Raw genomic sequence first — 17,348 nt, 5'->3', positions numbered from 1 at the left:
CGTGGCACGTTGCACACTTGTGTGTTTTCAGAACTATGCATCTAGGAACCCATCTGTGTCCCCATCGTCTGCTCAGACCCTGGCTCCCCCAAATCACCCTTCCCCAGGCCGCTGGTGCAGCGCATGCGTCCCCCGTGCTGTGCGGTGGGCGTCTGCAGTCCTCCTGCCCCGCCTCCCATCAAGGGCGCTGGTCTGTGGATGCTGAGCAGAGCCTCTGCCCCACACATTTGGACTCGATGCTGAAGCACTAAGGACATTATGTAAGCGCCAGTTAATGCAGAGCCCTCAGCAGGTCAGGTCTCAGAATTTTCCCTGCCCTTAGGCAAATCTGCTCCTGGTGAGTGGCTTTAATCTGGCTTTAAAAATTGCTTCTGATGGGTAATCAAAGAGATTGCTGGTGCTCAGCTTACGCTGAACAAACCAGCGTCTGGGTTCTTATTTGGGGGGAGCTGTTGTGTGTCCCAGACTCCGTGCAGAATCTGTTCCTGGCTGCTCCCTGATCAGACCCCACATGTTTTCAAGACGCCAAAAGTAGAGTGAATTTATCCTCTTGTCCCAGATGATATTGACTTCAGTCAGCCTGAGGGAAGCCACGCACTCTCCCCAAGTGTGTGGAACTGTCAGGGGCAGGGACAAGGACGAAGCTTGGTTTGTTTTATTTCTGGCATGATAAAGGGGGCTGGAGGGGCCTATGCCGGGTTCCGATGTCCGAGGACTTCACTTCTGAGTTACACGCCATTAACCTCCCCACCTGCTGAACCGTTAGACCCTGGTTAGTGGGTGGATACAGGGAAATGCAAAGTGCTTGTTGAAAGGAAAATCTCTGGGTGCTGAAGGGGTTGGTCGGTTGGGTTTCCTCCTGGGCCTGGTGCCTTCCAGAAGGCCAGGTCGATGTGCTTTGCACGGCAGCTCACTCCGGGCTCTCCAAGGGCCCATCTGAGCTTGGTGACCCTCTGAGTTTTCTCTTCTTTGTCCTTGTCAGCTGTGCTTTTGGGTCAGAAAATGCTACCCTGGTTGAGACAGTAGCCAGGCGCCATTCCCACGTCCCTGTGCAGGAACAGGCGTTAGATGAGGGTGACTGCCGTGGTGGTGATGTGTGCACAGCTCCTTCAAGGGTGTCAAAGAACGTGGCATGCATTTCGGAGTGAGGGGCCGGGCAGAGAGGCTGGAGTGGGGCTGGGCGAAGAGCCTCCTGCCCTCCTTGGAAGTTTTTATTCTTGGAGGCAGCGTAGCAGGGTGCGTAAGTGGACCGTGGCCAGTGGAGTCAGATGCTCTAGTTGAGATCCATGCTCAGCCTCCCCGTTCTCCCGGGTTCTGGTCTGCAAATGGCAACAGTAACACCACTGGGCACGGCCGTCAGCAGGGTTAAACGAGATAATATATGCAAAGCACTGATATCCAGTGAATTTCATCTATTATTATACTATTTTCCCAACTTTTTGTTTGGGAAAATTTGTAACTTCAAAAATGTTGAAAGGACAGGACCATAAATACCCATATGCCTATTTTAATAGTCTGCTCAGGCAGCCGTAACAGAATACCGCAGCCTGGGTGGCTTCAACAACATGACTTTATTTTTTCATAATTCTGGAGGCTGGGTTGGTTTCCAGTGAGACCTTTCCTCCCAGCCTGCAGAAGACCCCTTCTCCCTGTGTCATCACATGGCCTTTGCTGCATAGGTGTGCACGCCTGGCATCTCTTCCTCCTCTTGTAGGGACCCAGTCCTGTGGGATTAGGGCCTCACCACTATGACTTCATTTAACCTTAAGTACCTACTTAAAGGCCCTGTCTCCAAACACAGTCCCGGTGGGGGTTAGGGTTTCAACATATAGATTAAGGGGTCGGGGGCACAATTCAGTTCATAGCACATATTTTCAAACTTTCATAGGAATGCACTTCCCCTCCCCACTGTTTGCATCCCTCATAGATGAGTGCATGTGCCCGCCTGGCATGGGACACCGGGGTTTGGGTAGTGGACATGGAGGATGGAATCTTCCCTTCAGCCACGTGCAGAACACTGTGGGTCTATGTGCGTAGGAATGTGTGTGCATGTAACAGCTATGAAAAGAGCCCATAAATTGTCCTTTGTTGTTTTCCTCCCTATAACAACTTTAAAGAAAATGGTAAAAGCCTTAGAAAAGCCATGCATCTGTTAACTTTGCCTTGAGCAATTTCTCTTGTTACTAGAAGTATATAGAATCATAACAAGCATGTAGAATCACAGCTATGTAAAAACAACAAAAGTCAAACTCCTTAAAAATTTTTATAGGAATAAAAAAGGAAATTCACTAAAACACTGAAAGTGGTAAGCATGTAGGGTGTGTTTTTCCTTATTTTTTTCTACATTTTCCACATTTTGTATTAGCCATATATCATTTTTTTAAATTAAAAAATGCACTTAATTAAAACTATATAGAATTGAAAAAGATAGTCCAAATATAGCATGTGATAAGCTATTTTACAGTGACTGGATAGTAAGTCCATAATAATCCATAGCAAGTCTGTAATTCTGAAGTAAGTTCCTCCAAGTTTCTTGCACGTTTCATAGTTTTTTTCACACACTGCCCAGCTAAGTGTGTTGAAGTTAAGACAGATATGAGCATGAAGGTGATTCAGCTCCCAAGAGTTATATGGAGGTCACATGCAGAAATCCCACAGCTCAATAGAATTGGTTTTTGGATTATGCCTCTCACCGTACCACCTGCTAAGCGTGAAGAAGCAGGTTAATATTATCAGGACCAGCTCTGTAGTTCAAAGCATGGCTTGCTAATGTGTGCCTTCTTTCTGAACATCTAATGCCCCCCGGGAGTGCTTGGGAGCCCCTAGTAACCTACACAGAACTGATTCACACCCCTCCCATTATGGTTGGCTTCTATTAAAGACTTTCTGAGTTTCCCACATTTTAGGCTATTATGAATGAGTTCCCACACCTCCCTCTTCACTATTGCCCGGCATGGTGAAGCCCTGAGCTGATGGTGTGCGAGCCCCATGCTGGTTTGCGCACGCGGAAAGGTTGTGGGAGGGGTGGGGCAGAGCGGGGGGCTCCTTGGGGAGAGTGAGCTGCATGGGGACATTGTGCTTGCGGTTGGGGCACCTGGTGGTCTTTTGCGGGGAGGGTGGGGGTGACTCTGCCAGTGATGTGGCTCTGTCCTGGGTGTCCACGGGAACCAAAGAAACATTAAATGTTTTCGTCATTGGCAGCACTGGGCTCGGAGGCTCCCGCACCGCTTCTGAGAGTTCTGCTGGCCCGGATCCGCGCATCGTGTCCCCAGAGCTGACTGAGCCAAGGAAGCGCCCACAGGGAGCCGGGGGGCCAGAAGGTTCTTCACTGCCCAGCCCACCCGGGAGCCCCTGCTGGGAGCAGGAGAACCTCCCGTCCTCCATGCCCTTCGCCGAGTGCCCCCCAGCAGCGGCACCCGAAGATGGTCCTCACGCTCACCACCCCCCTAGGGAACCATCTCCAAATGCCCCAGGGGATGCCCAGGCAGCGTTTCCTGCCAAGGGGGACAGCTCTACTCAGCACCTTGTGGTTGCCATTGTCCCCAGTGCCGGAAGAGAGAAAGAGCTGAAGGAAGAGGGACAGAAGTCCTCCTCCCTCCCCAGTTGCAGTGACCAGTTGGCTGGAACGTCACCAGTCCCTCCCGGAGAGCCGATGATGGTGCAGCTGTGTGGAGAGGGTGATCAGCCTGGCGGTTTGGAGTCCCCCAGGAAAGAGGCTGCGGATGGCTCTCCCCTGGCAAAGTCCAGGGAGGGGGTGGCTGCTGCACAAGTGGCCCCTGAGTCCCCTGCTGCAGCCCAGTTGGACAAGGAGCACTCAGCTGTCCTGGAGGAGTCATCCCTCAAACCCAAGACCCTGATCCCACAAGATCCAGCCCCAAGCACCTCAGACAGAGAAAAACACCACGCGGAGGTACCGCCTCAGTATTTAGCTGACGACTTGGAATTTCTCAGGGCCTGCGGTCCCACTAGGAGCAATGTGGGGGCTGCCCAGGAAACTGCAGTGAACGCTGCTTCCGGAGAGAACTGCCAGCAGCACAGGGGAGCACATCTGCCACATGCAGAGCTGTCCCAGGACACACCAGGTCCTGCCCCAGCGCCGGGGACCAGGGGCTCTTGGAAGGGGACTCTGGATGCCAGTGATGTTCAGGGTCACCCGCAGACCGGCACGCCAGGAACCAAGCCCAGTCAAGTTGTCTGTGTGGCAGCAGATGGCCAGCCCGAGGGGGATCTGCTTGTGCACGTCGAGCCCTCCCCACCTGCTCCGACAGAGGACACGCTTCCCGCTTCAAGCCTCACTCCACATCCAGCTGTTCTGATTTCTGCTGCCACAGAAGGACCCAGGGAGATGGCTTCTGGGCCTGAGATGCCAGTTTCTGCAGATCCAGGCAAAAAGCTGGCAGATGCAGTGTTGGTGGGACTGGAGAAGTGTGCATCAGATCTGGGAAGCAAAGGAGAGCATCCAGAAGGGAGCCCCGGAGAGGTTCCTGCCCCTTCACCCCAGGAGGAGAGACAGCTCTCGAACAGGGAGCAAAGCCACGGGGTCCAACAAGGGGTGCTGCCTCCTCCTGCTCCCAGTGCATCAAATGAAAGTACCAGAAGGTCGCAGGGGCCAAAGGATGATGCCAAGGCCCCTGAAGATGCCAAAAGCCCAGCTGGGGCTAAAGAGGAAACCAGATCACCCGGAGATGACCCCAGAGGACAGGAAGAAGCCCCAGAGCCACCTGGTGGTGCAGACCCCGGGAACCTGCAGGGAGCAGGCTCTCAGGCCTTCAGCTGCAAGCCTGATCTGCAGGTAGACAAAGATGAAGTCTCAAAGCTAAGCAGTGACGTGGAGAGCAGAGTCCTGTCCAGCTCAGGCTCGGCACAGCCACCCGGAAACGGGGGTGCCGGGCAGGCGGATGGGCACGACTCTCCATCAGCAGAGGCAGCGTGGCGGCCGATGGCCGATGCATCCCAATCCCTGCCCGAGCTCCACGAGGAGGACCCCGTCCTGCCCCCAGTACCGGATGAAGCTGGGAAGCCCACTGTTCCCGAAAGCGCTGTCTGGGAGGGGCTGGGATTGCAGCCCAAATGTCCTGACACCTCTCAGGGCAGGGCAGGATCGGGAAGAATGGAGGCTCTTCCTACTTTTGAATCTGAGAAGTCAGATTTCCTGCCGACTGCTGCTGCAGAGGTTGTACCCAAAGCCCAGGAGGCGGAGAGCCCTTCGGGAATGAAGAGGCCCGGCAGCTGTGATGGGGAGGGCCTGCCGACACCCCCGGCTCAACCCCGTGGGCCGGGGCATGATGCAGCCGGACAGGAAATGCATGCTGATGTGCCGCATCCCCCGGACGGGGAGAACTGGGCAGCGGACCTTGGGCCCACGACGCTCAGCCCGGAGCGAGGTCGGCAGGAGAACCCCGGGGACAGCTGGACAAGAGGAGTTGCGTCTGAGAGGCCCCCACCATCCCCTGAGAACCGTCTCCAGCCAACCCCGTCCGACCCAGACGCAGCTGCCTTTGAGACGCCCGGGGAGAAGGCCCAGCCGCCTGCGGGTGGGAACGAGACTTATCCAAGTGATCCAGGCCGCGGGGACCAGGGGGCAGCTTCCTCTGCGGAGCCTCCGCAGGGTGTGCGCTCGCCCACTCGCGGAGGACAGGAGCAGGCTTTGGGATCAGACCTTCACAGTGAGCTCCCCAAAGACAGCCTGCCTGATGTTCCAAGTTCATCTCCCAGAGACCCAGTTCTGGAAGGTTCTGTGACAGAGGATTCGGGATGGTCCGCTCCGACGAGGCAGAATGTGGCTGCGCCGGGGGAGAACGGGCAAGAGGCAGCGCACAGAGAGGGTCGGTCCTGGCGGGGCTCGCCTCCTGCAGCAGATGCCTTGGAAGGCGCTCCTCCCGCAGGGAACCTGAGTGGAAAGGAAACTTGCTGCGCCGCCGGGCAGGAGCCGAACAAGTCCCCACAGGAGCCGGCCAAGGCTTTGAAAGCAGGCAGCCAGCATGAAGAAGCATGTCGAAGGGACGCGGGAGGTTCTGAAGGAGCTGACGCTTGGCCCCCGCTCTGGGGCCTGAGTAAGAGGGAGACGACCGGCAGGAGCACAGCGGAGGCCCCGCCTTGCCCGCCTGACTCAGTAGCTCTCCTGGATGCAGCTCTCTGCCCGCCAGCCCCGGCGCCCGGCGTCACACCCACCCAGGATGCCCCAGACAGGCCGGCATGTGATGAAACCCAGGAGGGCAGGCAGCACGCAGTGCCAACTCTGCAGCAGAGAGCGGAGTGCCCTGCCCCAGCAGCTGGCGCTGAGGCCGCCGAGCCTCTTGGAAGTTTCCCATCAGCTGGAGAGCGAGGTGGCGAAGGTGGGCCCGCGGAGACTGGGGGGACCGCTGATGAAGGAGACCCCAGGATGCAGAAGGCTCCCGAGGAACTAGAAGCTGCTCCGAGTGGTGGCTTCCTTCAGACTGAGCGCGGCCTTGCCTCCGGGGAGGAAGCTTCTAGCTCTGCCCCAGGTGAGCCTCGCCAAGTTGAGGAGCCCGAGGCCAGCTGCCAGGGCGCCTCGCTGCCGGGCGGAGAGCTGGGGGGCGTTCCCAGGGGCGCCGTGGGTGTTTCTGCACACCAGGCCGTCCCAGACCCAAAGAGGCTCCTGCCATCCGGGCCCCCCGAAGAGGCTGCTCCTGACACCCCGTACCTGCTTATCAACGATGCTGCCCCGAAAGGAGCGGGAGACAGTGGAGTGACAGCTGCTGCTTCCGCAGGCCCCAGAGCTGCAGGAGAAAGCCCCTGTCCCACAGGGGAGCCCCTGCTTGCCTCAGGAAATGCCGCCTCTGTGAGGCTGCCCGCTGGCCCCCTCGCCTCCCTCTCGCAATCAGGGGCTGCTGGTGGGGGGATCTCTGCTGTGCAGGGCAGCAGCGGAAGCCCCAAAGCCGCAGCCTCGGGGGGACCTGTGGACTCTGTGCCCTACCTGGACAGGATGCCGCTTCTGGCCAAGGGTAGGCAGGCGACAGGGGAGGGGGAAGTGTCAGCAGCTCCAGGTGCAGGCGCCAAGCCCCACGAGATTCCAGCGCGCCCTGCCAGGGAGCAGGGCTTGGCGGGTGATGTAGCAGGACAGACAGCGGGCAGCGGGGGGAGGACGGGAGAGCCTCCCCAGGCTCCGAGGAGCAGCGCCTCAGGTGGCGTGGACGCCAGCTCCACACCAGCCGGCGCCATCGCTGGCTTCCCTGACTTCAGGGAGCACATTGCCAAGATCTTCGAGAAGCCTGTGCTCGGAGCCCTGAGTGGGCCTGGAGACAAGGCGGGAGCTGGGAGGAGTGTGGTGGGCAAGGACCTCGCTGTGCCACTGAGCCCAGAGAAGCTTCTGGATGGGCCCCAAGCAGTGGGCGTCGCCTCTCTCCCTGTGCCTCCCCCTGGACCGTGGGAGGAGAAGCAGCGAGAGTTGGCTGTGGAGGCTGAGGTTGCCCGTCTCCCTGCCCAGGATCTAGTTCCAGACAAGCTGCCGGGTCCGGTGGGGCTGGCGTCAGAGCAGAGCCTGCCCGGTGCCAGTGTGGGGGCGGAGACGGCAGGTGTCCCACCAGTACTGAGGGGTGGTGAGAGGCCAGAGGGCGCTGGGGAAGCCCGGCCGGGCCTGGGAGGCCAGGCTCACTCACGGCCTGGGAGCGCTGGGCAGGAGTTGGCTTCAGGTCTTGCCTCACATGCTGCTACTCAGGAGACCCCTGTGGAGAAAGACACTACAGCCCAGGGGGCTCCTCAGAGCCACAGAGAGGAGGCCTTGGCCCAAGACAGAATTCCTTCTGGAAAACAGCACCAGGAAACATCTGTCTGCAACGGTCCACAGAGAGAAGGTGGCACCAGGGACTTTGCCCCCATAGAGGGTCCAGGTGATGTTCCAAGGTCCACCTGTGCCCAGGAAGCCCCTTCTGCCCATGGGGATGTTTTGGTCATGCCCGAGGCCAACAGTGAGCCCTCAACCCCTGACACTCTTGGGAGCGAGAGGAGTCCTGGAGCTGCTGCCAGCATCTTGGAAACGCAAAATGCCCCAGGAAACCAGCGTGTCCCTGAGCCACCTGCTGGGGAGGTGTCACACACACCCCTGAAGCCTAACACGGTGGCAGGAGCTGCTGGGGAAGCAGAGGGTGACGTCATGTTGAGCATGGCTGAGACAGGGGCACGTGCATCGGGCGACCCGCCTGCAGCAGGTACTACGAGGGCATTCTTGGCTGCAGCTCGCGACTTGGCACCGTCAGGGGCCTGTCAGGACCCAGGCCGCTCTGCTGGGGCACCAGCGATGGAGGGTGCAGCCGCCCCTTGCGGGGACAGCCCAGCCGGGCACCAGCGGGTTGAGGAGCATCCGGGGCCTGAGCACCCTGCTCCTGCCGGGGACGGGAAGGTGTGTGTCTCCTCACCTGCAGAACCTGGTGAAGCTCGGGACCCGCAGCTGCGACACCTGGCTCCAGAACAGCTCCACGCTGGCAGGTACTTAAAAGAGTAAATCCCCACAAGAATGTGGGTTGGGTTCAAAGGTGATTCCTAGCCTGATTTTTAAAAGTCAATTGCAGAGAGATGGGTGGTTTTCAAAAAGCTAAGTCTTCCATAATTAACTGTGTAAATGTACCTGCTTGCCCGCTGTGGATGTCCTGAGATTCTGAAAAATGTGCGAGAAATGGTTGGAGGCTGGGAGCTATTTAACCAGTCTTGTTCCTTTTCTTGCACTCCTTAATTCATAAACTGTTGGGAAAAGCGTGAAATGTTTACAGGCTGGCTGTGTGCTATTGGGTGATAAGTTACAGCCAGTCATGTGTTTTGGGGGAGTCTGGACACATCTGCTTTTGAATCTGGATTTATTTAGGCAGAGGGAGCCTAAATGATTCAAAAGCCTGGAGCTCATTTTTTTGTAAGGATTTTTCATAGTAGCCACTAAAGCTTTAATTGGGAAATCCACTGTTTCCAATAGGACCGGGGGAGAAATGCTTGTCATACCACCCACATTATCCTATCCATTGCTCTCTTTCATTATCCAAGAAATAGCCTGGGGCCTGGCCCAGCCACCTTACCTTCCGTTCCTGAGAAAGGTGCTCCAAGAGTCACAGGGGAAGTCACTTCAGAGGAGGCCAGACGTGCAGAAGGAACAGAAAGGTCAGTGAAATGTACCAGTCTTAGACACAGACACACTTGCTGTTTTGCAAAGGAGAGCAGTCCTAAAACAACACTCAAGTCCTTATGTACAAAAGAAGCAGGCCGGGTGCAGTGGCTCACGCCTGTCATCCTAGCAGTCTGGGAGGCCGAGGCAGTCTGGGATCTCTTGAGGTTAGGAGTTTGAGATCAGACTGAGCAAAAGTGAGACCCTATCTCTACTAAAAATAGAAAAAAAATAGCCAGGTGGGGTGTTGCATGCCTGTAGTCCCAGCTACTCAGGAGGCTGGGGCAGGAGGATCGCTTGAGCCCAGGGGTTTGAGGTTGGAGTGAGCTATGATGACACCACTGCACTCTAGCTGGGGCTACAGAGTGAGACTCTGTCTCAAAAAAAAAAAAATAAAATAAAATAAAAAAGAAGCAAACAGCCATTCTCATTTTATATATAGGTAACGTAGCACCTGAGATGACTAAAAGCTCTGTTGTAAAAGGGATTGACTGCATTGCTTTCAACTGGGCTTATCTTTTTTTTTTTTTTAACAAACCATACAGCTTTATTGGGATATAACTAATATGCCATGTCATTCACTCATTTAAAGAGCACAAGTCAAATGGCTTTCGGTACACTCACAGAGTTGTGTCACCATGGCTACAGTGAATTTGAGAACCCTGTAGACCAGGCATCATACCCCACCTTCTCAGCTCCAGGCAACCACCTCTCTTGTTGATGACCTTTTGTGGCCAGTGGGGTCCACGTTGATTCAATCTCTGAAGTGAGGCTGGCTGGTCACTGGCAGCAGCCACGCTCCACGGAGATCTGTCTTGAGATTAGAGGAGGGTAAATGACAATTGCGACTGGGGACAGTGTGCTTGCCGGTTCCTTCCTAGGTGACATGCCTCCTAGGGCTGTGCAGAAGCTGCTGCCCAACGTCTCATCCTTCTGGGGAGATGCAGGTATCGTGGACATATGTAGACACTGAACAAGCTTTGCAGTACCCCAGACCTTTGGCTGTTCTGGGATGTGTGTGTGTGTGCGCACTCATGCACGCGTGCCCGTGTAGGAGCGGGGCAGGTCAGACTTTAAATTAGTACCTGTGTCCCCTGGCAGACAGCCGCAGGCATTTCATAAACGGCTCGATTCATGCTTCGCACATGCGGAAAGAATGCGCGATCACCTGTTTTTCGAGTCTGAACACTTCCACAGACGCCCAGCTGCCTCTGCTGCCCTTCGGCAGTGACTCACAACCCCAGGCCAGCGCGGACCCGGGCGTGAGCTGCCGAAACAGATGCGAGTTTAATCTGTTGCTGACTTAGGGTGCAATTCCCTGCAGCCTTTGCGGGTGTGTCATTTTCATATTCCCAGTGAAGGCGTAGGAAAAGTATCTGTCCACCCTTACTGGTTACGTGCGTCACGTTAGTTTACTTGTCTGTAGACTGGAGATGGCAACACGTGTGCCTGCCTTGTCACACTGCCATCGGGGTCAAACGAGATCATCGATTCCGTGCGACACAAGCACGTTCTGGCGCGCAGTGGGTGTTGGGTTTTCCGTTGTTGTTGTTTTGTGCGATCTCTCTTCTGTGTGGAGACTGTTTGGGGGCCTCCGTCTGTTCTCCTGAGGCTGAAGTTCCAACCTGGTTATCTCTCTTTTCCACCACTGAATTCTTTGTCTGCTAAAATGTCTCGGTGGCTGAAGAGAGTGAATTCTTTCATACTCCCTACTGTGCAGCCCACAGCGATCTGTTGCAAGCTAAACATTTTGAGACTGTGTCCTCTTGTACAACTTCAAGAGTTTCTTTCTTTGTGTACTGTGTTATGTTGTATTTCCCCATCAAGATACGGTTTCAAGTTGCCATGAGAAGAGCAAAAAGCAAAGCAAATGAAAACCAAAGTGTCTGCCCTCTTGTTAGTTATCGGTTGACAGGCTTCTATGGAATCTGTTGAATTTTGGAGATTCTGCTGTCTTGGATAGAGCTAATACCACATATCAGATGCAACAGCTAAGAGATGTGTCTTTTTCCATCTTGGTGACGGGACAGTTTGATAACCCAAGCTAATACACATGTAGGTGCAGGTGGCATCACTATGTGGACCGCTCTGCTTCCCAACTTACTAGGTCAAATTGGTGCTGCTGGTGACCGTGCCATGGTTACCCTGTGGCTTTGCACACCTGCAGCCACCACCTCACACCCATGGGGGCTGTGCACGCCCCACTCTGAGAAGCAGGTGATGAGCGACTTGCTGTGCATTTCTATGCATTGTGTGGTCCCCCCCCATGGAAGAGTCTGGAACCCGGAGACAGCCTCACTTTAGTTTTAGGTTGTCCTGCAGAAGGTGCTTGAATTGATTTCACCTTTGTAGGTATAGGACTCTCTTCCATGTTAGTGGCAGTTTGATTACATACCACTCATGTTCAGACATGCCGTTCTGGATCAGTCTTGGACACCATCAAGCTTGTTTTTGCTGGATATTTGTTTAAAGAGTCTCAGTCTCTCTCTCTCTCTCTCCACCTCTCCCTCTCTCTCTCTCTTCATCTCTCTCTCCCAATTTGGGGAAATGGTTGGAAATATATTTTCAATTATTAGCGGATTTCGAGAGAATTAAATGGTTCCCAGATGCCTAGGGTCTTTGTGTAGACCTGGGCGACTCACCAAGGGCAACTGGGTTGAACGGCTGAGGGAGGCAGGAGGGGGAGGCACCGCTGGCTTCTGGCCGAGGAAGCCCTGGCTGGCCCTGAAAGCCACTTGGAGCTGCTTCTCTCCCTTCCTCCCACGCCGCCTTCCCACTGGCCTCTGTTTCTTCCTTCTCTCTTCACCCCGTTCTAAAATTACCAGCTGTGACACCATGTTTTCAAGTTTAAGAATAAGCTTTTAGAGGATGGATACAATTGTATAAATTAAGGAAAAGAAAAAAAAATCCAACCATAGTTCTCTTAGCAAATAAAGCCAGGACAACTGATCCCACCCATGAGATCCTTCTGGGTTTGATTTTACATGACATCAGTAATTGATACTCGGCAATGTCGCTTACAACAATATTCTTCTTAAATGGGAGGCAGTTGAGTCAGACTGACCCATGCACATTCCATCTGCCTCTTCCTGGCCACTCCACCTGGGATAAGCTGCTTGATTTTTCAATCCTCAGTTTCCATATCTGTAAGATGGGAAAATAACACCCCCCTGTTAGGGTTGAGGTTAGGAAATAATTGGTTATGTTTCCCAAGCCTCCAGGATGATGCCTGGTAAATAGTCAAGTGCTGGGGAAAATAGTAACTACTGTTGTAATTTATAGTGTGTTTCTTCAAAAACATCCTGGCAATTAAGTAAAGAGAGGCCATGCCCAGGATCTCCACGTGAAGTGGTCACAGACCCCGCAGAACAGGGTGACAGTGTCTCCGGCTGTCCCTCCTCTCTGTGCCTGGGCTGCTGTCTGTCCAGTGGGGGTTGCGCTGGCTCTGCCTGGCCCAGAAGGAGCTCATTACATCAAATGAGATTACAGATTCAAACGCACTTGGGGCACTAAAGTCTCTACAAACAATGTGGATTTGTGTTATCATCAACACCTACAATCAGTGTGAACAATCACATACAAAAGTCCAGGGGCCTTTTAAAATGCAGCCTTTATGTCCTGAAGCTTTTGCATCTCATAATTAAAATGAATTCCCTGAGAGGTGAGTCTGTCATTTGGAAAAGCTCCAAATCTCTGTAGAAAGCAGGTTTATGAGGCACCTACACAAAGGGCGGCAGCCTCCTCGGAGGCGGGGGCTGGATTCTTGGCCCCATGGCTGGGACAGGGACGCCGCCACCTCAGCTTCCAGCTCTTCTTGGTTTTTGAGCCCCTCTGCCCCGTGGCCCCTGTTCCCGCCGCATCTGCACCCAGAGCAAGACACTGAATGTGTCCGAATGGACCCAGTTTCTCTTCTTGGAATCCGTCATTACTGCCACTGGTGGAAGCCACTGCATTCGATCTGGATTCGGGTGTGTTTCAGCAGCAGCGTTCGAGAAATGGATATCTTGCGCTCTAATTGTTACAGCTGGAAGGAGGTCCCCCCTCCCCCGCTTTATGGAGGAGGAAACTGAGGCTCAGCAGGGGGAAGGGACCAGGGAGCTAACTGGCTGCAGAGCTGGGACTGGGTCCTGGCTCCTCGACGCCTTGCTGAACCTTGGACGCTCCTGCGAGGTAGGGGGCTCTTCCTCCCAGCAACGCCCGCTGCCCAACCCTGTTTCTAGGCTTCCGGAGAAGACCACACGATCCTGGGGTCTAGGGCGGGACAAACACAAGCCAGGAAGTGAACCGAGGTCAAGTTCTAGCTCAGTGACCTTGGGGGCATGACCCCCACTGAGCGTGTCCGCTGTCCTGTAAGACGGGGGCACACAGGACTCCTCCCAGCAGTGTCAGGGTGGCACGAGCCACTTTCCTAAGGGCCGGGATGGGATACAGGCACTCCGTGTGAGTTCCCTCGCGCTGACTCCTCCCTCTGGGCCCAAGGCCTTCACATCCAGCGTCTGTGTCCCTCTCGGCTCCGCCCTTGGGTAGGTGCTGTTTGTGTGCCCCTGTGGCAGGTGAGGGAATGGAGGCTCCGACAGGTGACGTGGCTCACTCAAGGACAGAGAGTATCTTGGCACCGTTCTTGCCCCGAGAAACCGGCAGGGTGAGGAACGGGCCCCAGCTCACAGCATGCGGCCTCTTCTTCCTTCTCTGCTTCCCTGATGCCTGCTAAGGTGTCCGGCGTTAAATGTTTTAGCAGCCGCTGCTTCGGGTATAGACCATGAACATGTTTCTTTTTCTTGTTTCTTTCGGTACTTGTACTGCCCTTTCCCTCTGCAAGGCTGGCAGAGGCGTATGGGAATAAGAGTCTCGGGGCAGGGGTCCGTCTGCGCTCAGAGTGGGCAGGGCGGCCGGGAGAGGAGCCCACACACAGCGAGCCTGGGTCCCCGCCCAGCTCTCAGGCTGGGAGTGCCCTTTGCGGGAAGGACAGTGGGGCCCTGAAGCTGCCCCAGGTGGGGGCTGGGCTGGAGGAGGGCCAGAGTGAGGCTGAGGATGGGGTCAGGCTGGAGGCAAGGGAGTGGTGGCGGCGGGAGTTTAAACCCCAGCTCCCACGCCTGTTGGGTGGTCACGGGACTGCACCAAGCCTTGGCTGCTTTGCAGGTACAAGAGGTTGGTAACATCTCCCGGGGTACAGGAGGGTTTAGATGGGGAGTATAGGTGAGGCATGACACTGAGCGCTCTGCACGGAGCTTGCGGGAAGCCGTACCAGTGACTGTCAAAGAGCAGGGCCGTGGCTCTCGCAGACTCGGTGAACAAGGGGAGGGGGGTCTTCTGGGCAGCTCCATCCCCGCAGCTGCAGCTGGCTCAGGGACCACCCAGCAAATGTGCCCCCTGGCTGGTGCTTAGAAGGGGAAGCCAAGGGCTCTCCCATTGGGGAAGAGCTGAGATGGGCTTTCAAGGATGTGCTGGGCACAGGCTCCTCCACTGGAAAGAGGTTTGGGGTGAATGGTTAGGCGGGTAGGTAGGCAGGTTGATGTGCTGCCCGTAAGTGACAGATACAGTTCGTCAACTCCAAACCCAGGGCCCAGCACACTTCTGAGGTATCAGGTTGTTTGTGGGCTCCTGTCTACTTGTCCAGTGCCCTCTGCGAGGGACAACATATCTTTCACCTCCCTGGGTTTCAACGTCCTCCAACATGGGATTGGGAAATGGGACATTGTGATCCTAAGTTGTCTTTCTAGAAATGTTTGCTTGGATGAGTGTTTGTGGTCATTTTGATACAGAGTTGTCTCGGTCTCTGGCCATGAGAATAAGCTGCAGTCTTTCTTCTCTGGGAAGCTTAGGCTTGCAGGGCAGGGCTCTAGTTCCCCGGCACCCGACACCCTGCCTGACGCACAGTAGGCACGGCATACGGTTGCTGAATTATTAAATGCAACCAGCTATCAGGTGAGTTTGAGGGTTCCTGTCCTAGAAAACAAGGTCAGACAGTACTTTGGAGGCAGACGGCTGTGTCCAGCTCTGCTGTTAGACTCTTCGACCCCAAGCAAGTTACTTAGCCACTCCAAGCCTCAGTTTCCTGGCCGGAAAAATGTATGGAATGCTAGAGTCCACCGTGTAGTACCATGGAGATTACATAAAAATGACATGTGTAAAAAACTTAGCACAGTGGCCTGCTTGGCTTGCAGTAAGCACTTAAATATCAGGGGTTACTGTTTTTATTATTGCTATCATTATTATGAGTCACAATTTGAATGGCAATACTATTAAGGTAGGTTAGCGACAAACGTCTGTGTTTTTACACAGGGGCTGGGTGAAACTTGCTGAAGTTCGGGTACATCTGCCCTGGATTCTTTGGAATGTGCCACTACCCTCTAATGCTTCCTCCTATCCTGTGGCCCCAGCCTCCCGACAGGGTGGCCCTGGGTGTTGCAATATTGTACTGGATGCAAGGTCAAACCATCTGGCACCCAGGGGGAATGCATTCCCTTCCTTGTGGAAACTAGGGCTTTGGGGTTAACCTCTTGCCAGGAGTGGCTGCACAGAAGCTGCAAGCTAGCATTAGCGGGAGGGAGCGTGCGCCCGTGTGGTGAGCACGCAGGGCCACAGGAGCGGGAAGCAAGCACCGAGCACCTCTGGGGGGGGGGGGGACAAACAGCCTCGACTATGTTGGCGTGAAGTTCTGAGCTGCCGGGCCATCCCAAACCTCCTAGAGGGAGGGGCAGGACGGAAAGCTGTCTGGCCCTGCCTGCCTGCCGGACACCATAGCACAATAGCTGGAGGGGACCCTTCCTGGCAAGGGACCAAGCAGCCAGCGCTGCAACGTGCATGGCCGGAGTTGGCAGACAGAGGGAACGTCGGGAAGGGAGGGAGTGCCAAGTTTGGGCTTGAAGTCTCGCCTTAGACCAGGCTGCGTTTCGGGGCCACTTGAAGGATGGCTGGGCAGAGGCTCCCCTGGCTCCTGCAGCCGGGAGCAGGATGCCCACCTTTGAGATGGTACCACCTCATGCCTGGCGCAGGCATTCCTAGTCATGAGATGTCAGAACCAGAGACTTTTGAAGCACCTTCAGCCGCCTCATTTTACAAATGTGAGACCTGAAACCCAGAGAGGGCATGTGATCTTCAGAAAGCCACACAGCCTGTCAGGGGCCACTCATACTGAATGCAGTCCTCCAGCCTCAAGACCAGTGCCATTGTCAACAGTCCCTCTGGCACAATAGTGAGCAAGCAACGCCTTTACCTGGGTGAGCCCCATATAAGCTGATGTTCTCGATCATTTTCTGGAGGTGGTGGTGGTTTAAAGTAATCTTGCCCCTGAGCTGTGTCTGAGACAGCCACATATGCAGGCTGGCTCCGGCTTTGTTTTTGCAAAAGGAGTTACGCTGCAGCCTGTGTGCTGTGTGGCCTTGGCTTCCCTTTGCTGTGGGTGATCGCATTTGCAGGAGGATTGCAGGAAAACCCACTAGGAAAAGCTAGTTGGCCCGGCGCTTGCAGAGTCTCAAATTTACCATGATTTGGGAGCAAGCGTGTGGACACTGATGGAGAGGACAGTCTTGGATTGGAGTTCAATAGGAGAAAGTTCTGCTGAAACTTGAAGTTTTTTTTTTGAGACAAAGTCTCACTCTGTTGCCCGGGCTAGAGTGCCATGGTGTCAGCCTAGCTCACAGCAACCTCAGACTCCTGAGCTCAAGGGATCCTCCTGCCTCAGCCTCCCAAGTAGCTGGGACTACAGGCATGTGCCACCATGCCCGGCTCATTTTTTATATATTTTTAGTTGGCCAATTAATTTCTTTCTATTTATAGTAGAGACGGGGTCTCGCTCTTGCTCAGGCTGGTTTCGAACTCCTGACCTCGAGCAATCTGCCCACCTCGGCCTCCTAGAGTGCTAGAATTACAGGCGTGAGCCACCGCGCCCGGCCCAACACTTGATGTTTATACCTCTTATTTGGTTCGTGGCTTTTCTTTGGTGGAGAGGGTTCTCTATGAATGGAACGTAGACGTGGCCTTCAGTGGAGGGAAATTTTTGCTTTTTTTTTTTTTTTTTTTTTTTTTGAGACAGAGTCTCGCTTTGTTGCCCAGGCTAGAGTGAGTGCCGTGGCGTCAGCCTAGCTCACAGCAACCTCAATCTCCTGGGCTCAAGCGATCCTTCTGCCTCAGGCTCCTGAGTAGCTGGGGCTACAGGCATGCGCCACCATGCCCGGCTGATTTTTTGTATATATATTTTTAGTTGGTCAATTAATTTCTTTCTATTTTTGGTAGAGAC

General features: G+C 54.7%; 1 protein-coding gene across 10 annotated transcripts in view; it reads left to right on the top strand.

Moving 5' to 3' along the window:
* TACC2 (transforming acidic coiled-coil containing protein 2) overlaps window positions 1-17,348 on the top strand; it is a 201,989-nt gene that overhangs the window by 60,495 nt on the left and 124,146 nt on the right. For all 10 annotated transcript variants that reach the window (XM_076009733.1, XM_076009731.1, XM_076009735.1 and 7 more), the window contains 2 exons: window positions 3,202-8,445; window positions 8,992-9,105. In XM_076009733.1, coding sequence (XP_075865848.1) covers window positions 3,202-8,445; window positions 8,992-9,105 — 5,358 coding nt within the window. The remainder of the gene's footprint in view (window positions 1-3,201; window positions 8,446-8,991; window positions 9,106-17,348) is intronic.

The sequence above is a fragment of the Microcebus murinus genome, chromosome 14 (genome assembly GCF_040939455.1).
Source record: "Microcebus murinus isolate Inina chromosome 14, M.murinus_Inina_mat1.0, whole genome shotgun sequence".
NCBI lineage: Eukaryota > Metazoa > Chordata > Mammalia > Primates > Cheirogaleidae > Microcebus > Microcebus murinus.
The sequence above is the reverse complement of the archived record's forward strand: the minus strand, read 5'-3'. Positions and strand labels throughout refer to the sequence as shown.